The 15,344-nt window shown below is 43.2% G+C and overlaps 1 protein-coding gene across 14 annotated transcripts in view; it reads right to left on the reverse strand.

Moving 5' to 3' along the window:
• AGAP1 (ArfGAP with GTPase domain, ankyrin repeat and PH domain 1) overlaps positions 1-15,344 on the reverse strand; it is a 684,170-nt gene that overhangs the window by 49,502 nt on the left and 619,324 nt on the right. For all 14 annotated transcript variants that reach the window (XM_043525622.1, XM_037912087.2, XM_037912086.2 and 11 more), the window contains one exon: positions 15,036-15,258. In XM_043525622.1, coding sequence (XP_043381557.1) covers positions 15,036-15,258 — 223 coding nt within the window. The remainder of the gene's footprint in view (positions 1-15,035; positions 15,259-15,344) is intronic.

The following is a 15,344-nucleotide window of genomic DNA, read 5'->3' on the forward strand; positions in this document are numbered from 1 at the left end:
CACAGTAATTGCTGCCGGACATATTTAACATTAAGATAATCAGGCCATTAATTACCCTTTGGATCATTAAATCAGCCAGTTGCAAAATGAAATTTCTGCCTCTATTACTCACTTGAGAGACCACAGGGGTGGCTTTTAATTTATCAGTGAGCTTGAGATACAAAGGACCAGGCTTGGGGAGGGAGGAAAGGGGGAGAGAAGGGGGTTTGCTTCAGCAGAGGCAGGAATATCAATCCGCCATGCTTAGTGATCGTGGCAAATTAACTAGGTAAGATAACCTCAGCTTCTAAAGGCAGAAGCTGGGGGTATGTAAATAGATGAGGGCAGACAGGGAGATCAGAGCCTGCACACCACTTAGCAGGATAATAAAGGAAATCATCCTTGATTATCAGTGCTAATTTGGACACTGCCGGTAGCTTGTTATGCGTGTTCTGAGTAGCATTTAATTAATTCAATTGCTTGTTAATGAGGGAAGTGACATGTGGGGAGCAGATGCCACCCAACTGCAGATGGGCTCTGGTCAGCCCATCACAATAAAGTCTTTTTTTTTTTTTTTTACCCCTTCTCTCCCTCGCCCCAGAAAATGGGAAAGGTGTCAAGCACGAAACAACATTCAAAAGGGACAAAACACTGACCTCATCAGGCCAGGAACTGTTAAGAAATAATAAGACCTGACAATTTTGGATATATGGGTACTAATGTTCCCTGAGGCTGCATTTGTAATGGTGCATCCTTATGCCAGAAATTTGAGATCGACATGGCTATACTGTGATCTTATGATCAAACTGAACAAAACAAAGAAAGGTTGATATGGACTATCTTTACACATTCAGCATAAGCTACAGGCTCCAGCTGTTCACAGTTTTGATATATTTGCCCTTTATCAATATTTACTGTGGGTATAAATAGGAATGAACTAATATTCTAAGAAAAAGGGAGGACAAACATATTTAACCTATAAATCAGCTTCTGGTTAACCCGAAAGAGCCTTCAGTACAGGGGACCAACACATCCTATGTAGTGATCATTATCTTTGTACGGTAAGGAGATAGTTTAGACTTTAGCCTGGAGTTTGGGAAAAAAAAAGTCTGTTAAATATACCAAACTGCATAATGTTTTCTCTGAGACCATCTGACTCAGTTCATTTGAGAGTGGGGGTCAAACTAGACGTAATGTTTTAAGGTAAAAAGGATAATTTCAGAAACTCAACTCCTAATTCAAAAGTTCTCAGACTGAATTAAGAATCTTTTCATGTTTCCTTTGAGCTTTGCCAAATAGAAAAAACACTATGTAAATGGGCTATCTGAGAGGAACTCAAAAAGAATCGACGCTGGGGGCAGCAAACCATGGTGGTGACTTTAAAGTCGCACTATATTTCTAGAGTGATTGTAGGAAAAGAAGAAGCACATACAGTGTAGGGGATAAAGTAAGCTTTATTTTTTTCCCCACCATCCCTAAGAACTTCAGCTACGACAGGTTTTGTAATCCACACTGAAGGCAAGGCTGCAGATTTTTAAGCAAAAAATTCCTCCTCACTCTTATGTCAGCTGAATGTGAAAATCGGACTGCAGAGTCCAACCCATTTGTACCCAAGTTCAGAAGTGTGCTTTATGCAGTATAACACAAAACCGGACTCTCTATGTTGAAGGTTTCTGCTTATCACTGCGTCAGGAGAGCTTATATATTTCAGCTGGTACACAAAGGTAGCTAACAGTATAGAATACCTCCACAAAAGCTTATGCTCCAATATGTCTGTTAGTCTATAAGGTGCCACAGGACTCTTTGCTGCTTTAACAGTATAGTGTTCACTCATTGTACACACCTCAATTTTGGGGTAAATTTTTAAGTGGGAATAGAGGGTCTGTCAGGGGACTCGCTCTGGTAGTGAAATGGGGAATAAATCATCGGTAGTACCCCACCACACCCAGGAATGCCCAGACTTGCTTTTTCCAATTCGGCTGGGGCCAATTTTGGATAGCCTCTAGTTTGTTTAGTTGGGACTTGACCATGCCCCTTCCTACAATGTAGCCAAGGTATTTAGCCTCAGCTAGCCCTGTAGCACACTTGGCTGGGTTGGCTGTGAGGCCAGTCCGTCTTAGCGTGTCCAGAACCGCTTCCACCTTTTCCAAGTGAGTTTCCCAGTCGGGGGTGTGAATAATCACATCATCCAGGTATGCCACTGCATAACCGGTAAGGGGCCATAGGAGCTTGTCCATAAGATGCTGGAAGGTGGCAGGTGCCCCATGCAGTCCAAAAGGAAGAACAGTATATTGAAACAGACCCTCTGGTGTCGAGAATGCCGTCTTTTCTTTCGCATCTTTGGCCAGGGGAATCTGCCAGTACCCCTTTGTTAAATCAAGGGTGGTCAAAAATCGGGCATTGCCCAGGTGGTCAACTAACTCATTGATACGGGGTATGGGGTATGCCTCAAATCTGAATATCTCATTCAGCCGGCGAAAGTCATTACAAAACCTAGTGGTGCCATCGGGTTTGGGCACCAACACAATCGGGCTTGACCACTGACTGTGGGACTCTTCGATGATTCCCAACTCCAACATCTTTTTTACCTCTGCCTTGATCTCCTCCCTTTTTGCTGCTGGGACCCGATAGGGCCTTAAAGTTACCTTTGCCCTAGGGTCTGTGATAATGAGGTGATATCCTTTGGTGGTCCAACCTGGTTTGGTTGAAAACACGTCCTGGTATCAGTTGATCATCTCAGTTACCTCCTTCTGCTGGTTTGGTGTCAGATCAGTGGATATCCTGATCTGCTCCTGCATGTTATTTCCCTGGATCGGGGTCTCTTGGGCCACTACACACACCTCTCGCTGGTGCCAAGGCTTTAAGAGGTTAAATGTGATAAATTTGTTCTTGTTTCTGGCATCCTGGCTGCCACACCTTGTAGGTTACTTCCCCCACAGGTTCAACCACCTCATAAAGCCCCTGCCATTGGGCCAAAAGCTTGCTTTCTGCCATGGGTACTAACACCATCACCCGATCCCCTGGTAGCAACGGTCGGACTTTTGCCTGGCGATTGTAATGGGTTCGCTGGGTCTCCTGCGCGTTTTCCAAATGTTCCCGCACAATGGGGTGACCTGGGCTATCCGTTCTCGCATCTGCAACACATGGTCAATTTTCAGAGTAGCAGCCGTGTTAGTCTGTATTCGTAAAAAGAAAAGGAGCTGTAGCTCATGAAAGCTTACGCTCAAATAAACTGGTTAGTCTCTAAGGTGCCACTAGTACTCCTTTTCTTTTTACATGGTCAATTATATTGCTCCCCTCATTGGGTTCATCTTCCCAGATTTCTTTTGCGATATCTAGTATGCCACGGGGGTGACGTCCGTATAATAACTCAAAGGGGGAAAACCCAGTTGAGGCCTGAGGTACCTCCCCGATTGTGAACATAAGGTCGGGTAGTAGGGTGTCCCAATCCTTCCCATCCCGACGTACCACTTTCCTTATCATTGCCTTGAAGGTTCGGTTGAATCTTTCTACCAGTCCATCGGTCTGCGGATGATAGACTGAAGTTCTCAGGGTATGGATATGGATCAGCGTACAGAGGTCCTTCATTAGCTTCGACATAAATGGGGTACCTTGGTCTGTTAATATCTTCTTTGGTAGCCCCACTCGGGCAAAGATCCCCACCAACTCTTTAGCTATCATTTTAGAGGCCGTGTTCCGCAGCGGGATGGCTTCTGGGTAGCGAGTAGCATAATCCAGAACAAGTATATATTGGTGGCCCCGGGCTGTCTTCTCCAGGGGTCCCACTAGGTCCATGGCTATTTGCTCTAAGGGGATCTCTATAATGGGAAGGGGTACTAAAAGTGCCCTCAAGTGGGGACGGGGACTGTGCAGCTGGCACTCTGGGCAGGACGCACAGTACCTCCACACTTCATCATGCACTCCGGTCCAGCAGAATCATCGCAGGACCCGTGCCAGGGTCTTCTCTACCCCCCAAATGCCCCCCAGAAAGATGACTATGGGCAAGACTTAATACAGCATTCTGGTGTTTTTGAGGTACTAGGATCTGCTGTACCTTCTGCCCCTGTACTGGTGCAATGCGGTATAAGAGATTCTTCTTCATTATGAAGTAGGGTCCTGGTCCCTGGGTTTTCCCTTCCATGGGGACCCCATCTATTTTGGTCACCTCCTTCCTAACGTCGTCATACCTTGGGTCTTCAGCCTGGTCCCGTCCAAAATTTCCTCTCCCGGGGCTAATCTGCCCGAGATCGAGGGGGCCAGTCTCTGTTGCCTCTGCTGGTTCAGAGGCGTTAGGGTGTGGGTCAGACTCGGGTGCTTCTCCCTCCTGGATGGCCTCCTTTTCAGCTGCTTGGGTCCGCCTACCTAAGAGAATGACCCTCTGGCTTTGGGTCAGTATTCGGGTTCCCAAGGGCTTAGCTACCCTCCTTTCCCTTTTCGACTTTCTACCCTGCCTGGGAGTGGAGAACAAATCTGGGGATATTTCAGAGAAGATTGGGGGTTGACAGTCTACTGTGGATGCCTCCCTGACTTCAGGGTTTCCCCCTTTCTCCAATTCCCCTACCAGAAGTAAGTCTCCAAACCCTGGGAAGTCCCTCCCTATGAGCACTGGGTATGGGAGTTTAGGGACAACACCTGCTGCTACCTCAGTAGTGTTCCCCTGAATGTCAATTTTTACTGGGATGGTGGGGTAATAATCAACTGTCCCATTGGACGCATGTTATCCCCGCATGCTTAGCCCACAGCAGCTGACTACACTTCACGAGCTTCCCCGAGAGAAGCGTGATAGCACTCCCCGAATCAACCAGTGCCGTGGTCTCTACCCCATTTAGCTTCACTGGTCTGGTGTACATATGTGGGGTTAGTGAGACCCCCACAAGGTGGATTAGGGAGCATGGGTCTGCCTAGTTCCCCAGGTTACACTGCATAGGCTCCTCAGCATTGGGACACTGTGCAGCTATGTGTCCCCACTCCCTGCAGGCATAACATCCGTATGGAGCCCTAGGCGTTCCCCAGTCTCTTGGTTTGGACAGTCTAACATCATGATCCTCTTCCCCCTCAGTGCTCCGACTCTTTGTGGCTTCTGGTGGGCCTTCAGCCCCTCTCTCTTTTTCCACCTGGGCTCTCCTGGTGGCCCAGTCACCCGAGCTCTAGGGCTTGGTGCTGCTAGTTTAACCTGGGGTGCTTCTTCCTTAACTGGTTGGGGCAACTCCCTCACCGTCCTTTGTCTTTCTACCAGTGCGACAACCTCGTCGTAGGTGGAGGGTTAGTTCTGGCTTACCCAGGCACGAAGGTCTGGCGGTAGTCCTCTCGTGTACCTGTCGATGACCAGAACCTCTAGTATCTCCTCCAGACTCCAGGACTCAGTTCGCAACCGCTTTCGTGTGAGATGGATGAGGTCAAACAATTGGGACAGCGGGGTTTTGTTTTCCTGGTATCTCCACTCGTGATACCGCTGGGCCCGCACTGCGGTCGTTACCCCAGATCTGGCCAGGATCTCTGCTTTCAGCTGGGGGTAGTCTACTGCAGCTTCTTCAGGCAGATCAGAGAAGGCCTTCTGGGCCTCCCCAAACAGGAATGGGGCAAGGATGCCAGACCATTGATCTTGAGGCCAGGCCTCCCGTAGGGCTGTCCTCTCAAAGGCCAGGAGATCTGTCTCTATGTCATCCTCCCCCGTCATTTTCTGCAGCCAATTGCTGGCCCATATGATCTGTGTCCCATCATGGCCGTGGTTCATCTCTGTGAGGGCTCCATAAGAGCTACAGTGGCTCCTGTAACAGTTGCGTTACAGCTACAACCCCCTGGGCTACTTCCCCATGGCCTCCTCCCAACACCTTCTTTATTCTCACCACAGGACCTTCCTTCTGATGTCTGATAATGCTTGTACTTCTCAGTCTTCCAGTAGTATGCCTTCTCACTCTCAGCTTCTTGCGCCTCTTGCTCCTAGCTCCTCGCACGCACCACAAACTGAAGTGAGCTCCTTTTTAAAACCCAGGTGCCCTGATTAGCCTGCCTTAATTGATTCTAGCAGCTTCTTGATTGACTGCAGGTGTTCTAATCAGCCTGTCTGCCTTAATTGTTTCCAGAAAGTTCCTGATTGTTCTGGAACCTTCCGTTACCTTACCCAGGGAAAAGGGACCTACTTAACCTGGGGCTAATATATCTGCCTTCTATCCCTCTCCTGTAGCCATCTGGCCCGGTCACTATATATTTATGGGCTGTCAAGTGATTAAAAGAATTAAACACTATTAATCGCACTGTTAAACAATGATAGAATACCATTTATTTAAATATTTTTGGATGTTTTCTGCATTTTCAAATATATTGATTTCAATTACAACACAGAATACAAAGTGTACAGTGCTCACTTTATATTTATTTTTTATTACAAATATTTGCACTGTAAAAAATGAAAGAAATATTTTTCAATTCACTTAGTACAAGTAAAGTAGTGCAATCTCTATGATGAAAGTTGAACTTACAAATGTAGAATTATGTACAAAAAATAACTGCATTCAAAAATAAAAAAATGTAAAACTTTAGAGCCTACAAGTCCACTCAGTCCTACTTCTTGTTCAGCCAATTGCTTAGAAAAACAAGTTTGTTTACATTTGCAGGAGATAATGCTGCCTGCTTCTTGTTCACAATGTCACCTGAAAGCGAGAACAGGTGTTCGCATGGCACTGTTGCGCCAGAGTCGCAAAATATTTACGTGCCAGATGCGCTAAAGATTAATTTGTCCCGTCACGCTTCATCCACCATTCCAGAGGACAGGCATCCATGCTGATGACGGGTTCTGCTCGATAACAATCCAAAGCAGTGGACCGATGCCACCAGCAGAAGGTTGATTTTCTTTTTTGGTGGTTCGGGTTCTGTTGTTTCTGCATCAGAGTGTTGGTCTTTTAAGATTTCTGAAAGCATGCTCCACACCTCGTCCCTCTCAGATTTTGGAAGGAACTTCAGATTCTTAAACCTTGGGTCGAGTGCGGTAGCTATCTTTAGAAATCTCACATTGGTACCTTCTTTGAATTTTGCCAAATCTGCAGTGAAAGTGTTCTTAAAAAGAACATGTGCAGAGTCATCATCCGAGGCTGCTGTAACATGAAATATATGGCAGAGTGCAAGTAAAACAGAACAGGAGACATACAATTCACCCCCAAGGAGTTCTGTCACAAATTTAATTAATGCATTATTTTCTTAATGAGTGTCATCAGTATGGAAGCACGTCTTCTGGAATGAAGCATGAAGGGCATACAAATGTTTAGCATATCTGGCACGTAAATACCTTGCAATGCCGGCTACAAAAGTCCCATGCGAATGCCTGTTCTTATTTACAATGTCACCAGAAAGTGAGAATTGGACAGCGTTATCTCCCGTAAATGTAAAGAAACTTGTTTGTCTGAGTGATTGACTGAACAAAAAGTAGGACTGAGTGGACTTGTAGGCTCTAAAGCTTTGCATTGTTTTGTTTTTGAGTGCAGTTATGTAAACAAAAACTCTATATTTGTAAGTTGCATTTTCACGATAAAGAGACTGCACTACAGTACTTGTATGAGGTGAATTGAAAAATACTGTTTCTTTTATCATTTTTACAGTACAAATATTTTTAACCAAAAATAATAATATAAAGAGAACAGTGTACACTTTGTATTCGGTGTTGTAACTGAAATCAAAATATTTGAAAATGTAGAAAACACCCAAAATATTAATAAATTTCAATTTGTATTCTTTTGTTTAACAGTGCAATTAAAAGTGCGATTAATTGCGATTATTTTTTTGAGTTAATCGCATGAGTTAACTGCAATTAATCAACAGCCCTAATATATATATATTATATATATACACACACACATAAGAAAAGGTCCACAAAATAATCCACTATTCTGATGTAACTTCAAAACAATACTGACAAAGGCGCATACAAACATTATGCATAAGATCCTTTAATGATGATTCCAAAGACCGACTTCCATCACTTACCTCCAACAATATCTTCACATTCCTTTATCAAGTAAATTCTGTCCACCTGCCCACCGCTACTATCCACAAACCACTTCAGGACTACACCATTCAAAATCAATCTTTTAAGTGTGTGCTTAAATAGTATCAATAGCAATTAGAGGGGAAAATCCTGATTTCACCCTCAGATCCGGTTAATTGTTGCAATATTGATCTACTCTAATTTGACTTCTCACTGCAAATTAAACCCACATTACTGAGGGAAGGATTGAGAGCAAATCACCCCCCAAGACAATAAATTTAATATTGAATACACTTGGAAAAAATGGAAGTTGTTGCAGGATCCATACCAAAAAGATTTTTTTTCTTCCTGGGAGTAATTAAAAGATGCTTTTCTTGACTAATGATCCCCCTGTTTAGAAATGGGAAGTCGATACTCCTTCAGCAGCAGTCTGCTTCAATTTGTCACAATGCTCCAGAAGTTTGAACGGCAGTTCTCAGGGCTGCTGATAATTGCTGGAACCAATTACAAGCTTTCTAAAGCTGACCTAATCAGGGGCCCATGGACAACAATCAGAAGGCCAGCTGTTCACATTTTCTTTCTAGTTTCACAAATTCTACCATACTGTTCCCCCCGCATTAACAAAGTTTCCATGTTTACTAGTAACACACATTTCTTTCTTTCCTCATCATTTTCATACAACTATCCTCAACCCAAATTTCAGCTTGTATAGACTGTGGCTGCTTATTTACTCAGGAGTGCTTCCTTTAGGGAGCACATTACACCCGTGTTCCCATAGCCTGCACTGGCTTCCAATTTGTTTCTTGGTGCAATCCAAGGTGTTGGTTTTGACATATAGCCTCTAAAAGGTCTGGGGTCCTTGTTATCTCACAGACTGTCTCTGACCCCTCATGTGACACTAAGATCAGCAGAGGTGTTTGAACTAACAGCCCCCGGTATAAAGCAAGACTGCCAGTGGCAGGACATTTTCAGTGAAGATGAAATGTGAAGAATCTTCAGTGTTGGAACTTATGTGGCCCAGTCTGATAGAGTCTCCATTTGTTGATCTTCAGAACATGCTGGAAAGCCTGTCTGGTTTCCAAGTCTTCCTCAAAGAGAGGTTTGAGTGGGCTGAGAAGGAAGAATTTCATTTAGGAGGTTTTTGGTATTAATACTGGTTCAACTCAATTTTGCATGTGCATCTAAAACACATGTTGTACCTGCACCTAGAGTCCTGGACAGGCACACTTAAATAAACTGTATAAAACAAAATGTTTGGGAGATGACAGTCGTGCCCCTTCCCACTTTCTGGGAAATGGCTTTTCACATATTCTGTGTTTTACTGCTGACCTGCTCACAATTCCATCCTAAAGGACCTGCATATCTCACCCCCTTACACTCTTTCCACAGAGGACAAATGCATGGGACTCCATCTGTGGCCAGTCAATGATGCTTCCTGACACTGTGGAAGGACTGCTCTTGAAATGATGTCCAGCACTTTCAGCTTCTCCTGGTCCTGTGTGAAAGAGACTGGAGAGAATGTCTTTACTACAATACTTCCTAAAGCTTTACCTCAATGCTGCCTTGAGCATCCTTACATGATGTACTCTATTTGTGGACCAGAGTCAATCATTCTCCCTCCTCCCACACCCCAAGCCCGCAGGCAGCCACTGGTAGCTTCACATCAGACAAACTATACTATGAAATGGTGAAACCTACGTAGCTCTGTTTTCCTTAACAAATGTATCTTAAAATCAACTTTTCCTTGCATCATATCTTCTGTAAGTAGTATTATTTTGGGAACCATGCCTGTCAGAGAGAGACAGAGTTTGTGTTTAATTTCTCTTATTTAGCCTTTTTTTTGGGGGGGGGGGGCAATCTCACAGACTTTAAGGTCAGAAGAGACCATTGTGATCATCTCTTGCAGAATGTTTAACCCAGCCTTTCAAAGTGAAAAGACAGGGCATCTGTGGACGTGGGGAGCAAAGAAAGCTTTTGGTGGGGCTACAGAGGTTCAAACAGGAGAATTTTAGCAGCTGGGAGGAAAGAGAAGGATGTCCAACTCCTCCATACTCTAAACGGGTTCTTATACTGCCCTCATCACCACAATATCTGATCACCTTCCAGAAGTGCATTAAGTGACATGAGTGACACAGCATACATGACTGACATCTGTCATCTGTTTGTTCTCCCATCCCCTCAGCAGAGGGAGAAGTGTACGCGGCAACATTAAAAAAAAAAGTAAAATATTTATATATATATGCACACACAGAGCTATATGTTTATGTTAGAGCAGGAGTTCTCAAACTTCATTGCATCGCGATCCCCTTCTGACAAAAAAAAGTACTATATGACCCCAGGAGGAAGGGGACTGAAGTCTGAGCCTGCTCTAGACACGCTGCCCCAGGTGGGAAGGCCAAAACCCAAGGGCATCAGCCCAAGGCTGGGGGGAGGGCTGAAAACTGAGCCCCGACATCCAGAGCTGAAGCTGTCGGGCTTGGACTCGGGCTTCAGCCCCAAGCCCCAACAAGTCTAACACTAGCCCTGGCGACCCCATTAAAATGGCGTCGCAATCTACTTTGGGGTCCCAACCTACAGTTTAAGAACTGCTGTGTTAGAGAAAGCCAAAGGCAAAAGAAGAGTGCCTTACCTTCAGAGCAGAAGGTGATGAGGTTTGTATTCATCCTTCATTTGTTGCCTGATTTTATGGGAGATTAATAGATAATATGGGTTATAGGCTCGCCATTAATCTGATCAGAAGATAATAAGGTTCCTGTCCCAGAATCAGGCTACACAGAATTTGCCGGGACTCTCAGGATGTCTGACAAGAAAACTCTCACTGAGAACAAAATGCAGCCTTAAGCTTTTTATTGAAATAAATGGAATAGTAATTTAATAGTAATCAAATAATAATCGAATAATCCATCAATTACAAAAGCAATAATATTGTTGTAGCAGGATATGTGGTATTATATACTATAAAGGTTTCTTGATTAATATACTCACACCCTTCCTTGATAACCTGGTGATAGGCGACAAAAGACCAGCCTTGCCTCTGGCATGCCAAGAGAGCTCGATGGTTCAGGTTCCTTAAGTCTTGAGTGGGAGGTGAAGAACTTAGAAGAAGCTACAGCTAAAAGCTGCTGAAAGACTGTAGAAGCTAACTTAAAGTTTACTTAAAACTATCCATTAAGAACTAACAAGGATGAACTACCAATGAACAAGCTGAACCTACCCAACATGGTGGGTTGCCCCTTTTATAGGGCCTGATCCCTAAGTGCCCTCTTCCCTAAATGCCCTCCTCAAAACTTAATTTCCTCCCTATGAAAACGTTAGGGTTCCCTTACTCTATAGGCTGGCATGGTCGTGAGTATTAATGACATATTCGTAACTATTAGTGACCATTAGCTCATCCTCACCTCTGCTATTTCTGTCCTAACTGGTTGTTTCCATGTCCTTTGTGCTGTACCTGTAAAGTCTGAAAAAGGCCATGAACTTGGGTGGCCTTACCTACCAACTAGCTCTAAATATGCCCATTTATCTATGTTAAAGGTCACAAACATATATACTGTATGCTTTAGCTCATCACCACCCATTTAGGGTAAAGGTCTCAAACATAAGTATGTTCACTTGCCTTAGCTTAACATACAGGATGTTGCCTGTAGGTTCCTTGAGTTACAGCTAACATACTCTAATACAACCATCCAAAATACTCTAATACAAATTGATAAACCCATTATAACAACAAACAACAAACCTATAATATAACAAATGATTAAACTCATAAGAAAAGATATATAAGCAAGCAAGCAGGATAGCCTTATAGGCTACACATTGCTGTGTGAGTTAGTTCCACAGTCGTGGGCTGGCATCTCTAGAACAGATGAGCTTTACAAGTATGTAGAATGTTCCATTGTGCTAGAGGAATGAAGTTTTCAGCCACGGTCCTCATCCCTTACCTCTCCCCAGCCAATCTACTCCCACCTGTTTTCTAAATGAAACCAAGGACAGTTTACCGTGAAGGGTGGACTGGGAGAAAACACTACTTATCCCTCTGACTCTTTTCTACTGTTTGTTCCCAGTGTTATCCTCTCTTCCTGCATTTTCTAGCATGTGTTTGCAGGCCCTGCTCAGAGGCTAGAGGGGTATGTGGCAAGCAAGAGGGAGTGTGGGTCAGTGGGCGAGCTGAGTGGAGTGGGAAATATGAGAAATTAAGCAGGCCTGTGGGAGAGAGAGGGAGCGAGTGGGACGGGGGAGTGGAGATATTGGTGGGGCCATGAAAGATGAGTGACCATGTTGGGGTGGAGGACGAATGGGTAAGTGCAGGAGGATGAGAAAGAAGGGAGGCACTAGTGATTCTCTACCCCCTCTGCCCGATGGAGCTTCTATGGCTCACTAGGACGGCGAGCCACTAAGCTGTGAGTGTATGAGCTGCTGGCTCCTCATGTGCCAGCCTGCAGATCTCAGGTTCTGGATGGCCCCTGAGCTGTGTGAAGGACCAGTAAGCCTTAGCGTGTGGAGGGGAACTCATGCTATGGCTCAGAGCAGACTGACTTCCCTCCTGCTAGTGGTTTCTCCTTCTGCTTTCAGCCTCCAAACCCCATGATAAAGTCACCCAGCCACTATAACTCATAATATCCAGCTCTCCATCCAGCTCACCCACTTTCCTGCTCACCCCATCCAACCCCATAACCTATCTCATGTCCCACAACAGCACTTTTTCCTCAAGACTCCACGTCCATAGTAGAGTGTCTGGCTGTTGGCTTTCTTTTGTGAAACTCAACTCAGGAGTAACACAACTACTAGGTGAATAATTTGTTATATTTAAAATTCTAGTGTCTAACTTACGTCCAAGAGGTGGTGAGTAAAACTGTGAAACCAAGTATGATTATGATTATTTTACACCAGGTGAACCCAATTAAATGTCACAGAACAGGGTTAAACTTCAAACTAGGAGGATTTTAAAATGTTTCTTGTGCAAAAGTTATTAAATATTTTACTAAAGGCCATCAAAAATGCAATTGTCCCATGATGAGTTATTGTTCCAAATTTTGAGAAAAAAAATCATTCATTAACATGTGTAACAGAGGGAAGTTAACAGAGGGAAGGCTAATTAAGTTACTGACAAATATAAAAACAGCTGGAAAACTACACTACAAAATACATACATGAAGGAATTGTGAAGATGCAGGGACAGTTTAAAATAAATTCTAAGTACGGAATATAAAGAGAAAATGCAACCACCCAACCAAGCCTTAATTCAAACATTGTCAGAGAACTGAATTATTTGATTTCAACACTAGTATTCTCCTTCCATTGAGATCTTTTTTGTGGCATGGGTTTACCAAGACAATTTCTTTCATTTATTATATCCAGCCTTGCAGAAATCTTTAAAAATACTGTGAACTGAAATATTGAGAGTGAAGCCTACCTTTAATATTCGGAATCAATAAATCTTTCCAGTGCCTCATTATTAAAGAGCTATAGTCAAACAAAACAACAAAACAGTGTCTTCAGATGAAGTTTACAGTTATTAGATAATGCTGCTGATTTAATAACAATATTTTAAGTTAGATCTAGTTTAATTTGTGAAATTCTTAATTTATTTGATCTGTGTTACAAATATATGCACACATATACAGGTTCTATGAACTCCATGTGTATATCTGAGTATGCACATATTTAGATGGACAGTTGTGTATATAAATAGCCAGATTAATACACTGCCTTCATTCTCTAAGATGAACCAAAGGTGGCACCACAAATTCATTTTTCAGTGCAAACGAAATAATGCAGTAAGATATGGTTAACTTTATTACAGTCAACAGGACAAATCTATTTATCTTCGGTAGAAGGAGGCACAGGTATAGATTCAGTTATCCTTTCAGTAAATCTGGTATTGGGTACAATAAACTCCAGAAATGAAGCATATGCATTTAAAAAAAAAGGAAAAGTACCCTTCTGTTGTATTCTCTTACATCCAGGAGGCAAACACTGACATCAAGTGCTAAACCTCCATCAGAATATCTGACACCTGGGGACTAAACGGTGCTCAGATGCAGTCAGTGCGACATGCTAGCCCCCTGGAGTGTGGCACTGTGACAACTGCAACACACGCACTTCTGAAGGCAACTTAAAAGGTTGGACTAGCTGGGCAAGGTAGTCCAGGCTCCTCCTCATGTCTGAAATCTGCTCTACTGATATAGAGACTGCCAGTGGTCACATTGCTTTCGCCAAGCAAGTATTTCTTAATTGTTTAGTGTGATTATCAGCTCTTACATTTAACACCCATCACTGTTAACTTTTCTTTCTAAACCATTTAAACTTTTTTCTAACCCATTTGACACTGATAATATGGATGCAATACAAAAACAACCTTAGTTTTCTTTTAGGATAACAAACCATAGTGAGAGGATCTTCTGTATGCTGACCTAAGATTTGTAGATAAAATATTGTATTAGTCATGGAAAAACATACACTTACCCAATAGACCGACTCCTTTACATACATAAGGACATTAAGCAGCCTCATTTGGAACAGAACTCTCAAAACAATAAGAGCAATAATGTTATAGCCCCAAGAATTCACAGTTAGGTGTAAAAGAAGACAGCAGTTTGCTGGGTTAGCTTATGATTATGGAAAGCACATTGATAATTACAGTAAAGTATCCAGAGGGTCAGATTTACTGGTTTATCAAAAGCTAAACACACAATACAGTCTAATGAAAATGATGGAAGAAAAGTTTGGGGGGCTTAAATTTCCCACCGTTTGAAAGACTTCGAAACTGCTGAGGCAGCCTTGGCAAGTACAAAAGTTACCAAGCTCACTCAATTTTTGGCACTTTTTGGTCAGACTTCACATTTACCTGACATATGCTAAAATGGTGCCTGAAATTTGGCTCCTAGAAGTCCATAAATAGTAAAAAGTGTTAAGACCCAGCAAGCTCCCCTTGAAGCAAATAGTCTTGAAAATCAGGACATAAATTTAGATGCCTAAATATGTATTTATGTGCCTAGTTTTAGATACTCATTTTTTAAAATCTTAGTCACAGTTTTGATATATGGATGCTTTGTACACAAAAGGGAACAAAATAGCCTACCTTGTGGAGTCTGAAGAGGGTTTCATACGTCCCTGGCTACTCTCCTCCCAGACACTGTTTGCTAACTCGTTGCCAATGGATGACATCACCTTGATGAGTTCTATAGGCCAATCATCCAGGTCAAGTGACCGTACACGTGACAAGTGCGTGCCAAGGTTCCGGTGTATACCTGAGCATTCGATACACATGAGGGCTCCCAGATTCAGACTGGCCCAGTCAGGGTCTACAGGAAGATAGACACAAACAATCACTAAAAAAAACAAAACAAAATTCCTTGTGACACATTCTAAACCTCTCTCAGAGCTGAAG

This window comes from Chelonia mydas, chromosome 11 (assembly GCF_015237465.2).
Source record: "Chelonia mydas isolate rCheMyd1 chromosome 11, rCheMyd1.pri.v2, whole genome shotgun sequence".
In the NCBI taxonomy this organism is placed as follows: domain Eukaryota; kingdom Metazoa; phylum Chordata; order Testudines; family Cheloniidae; genus Chelonia; species Chelonia mydas.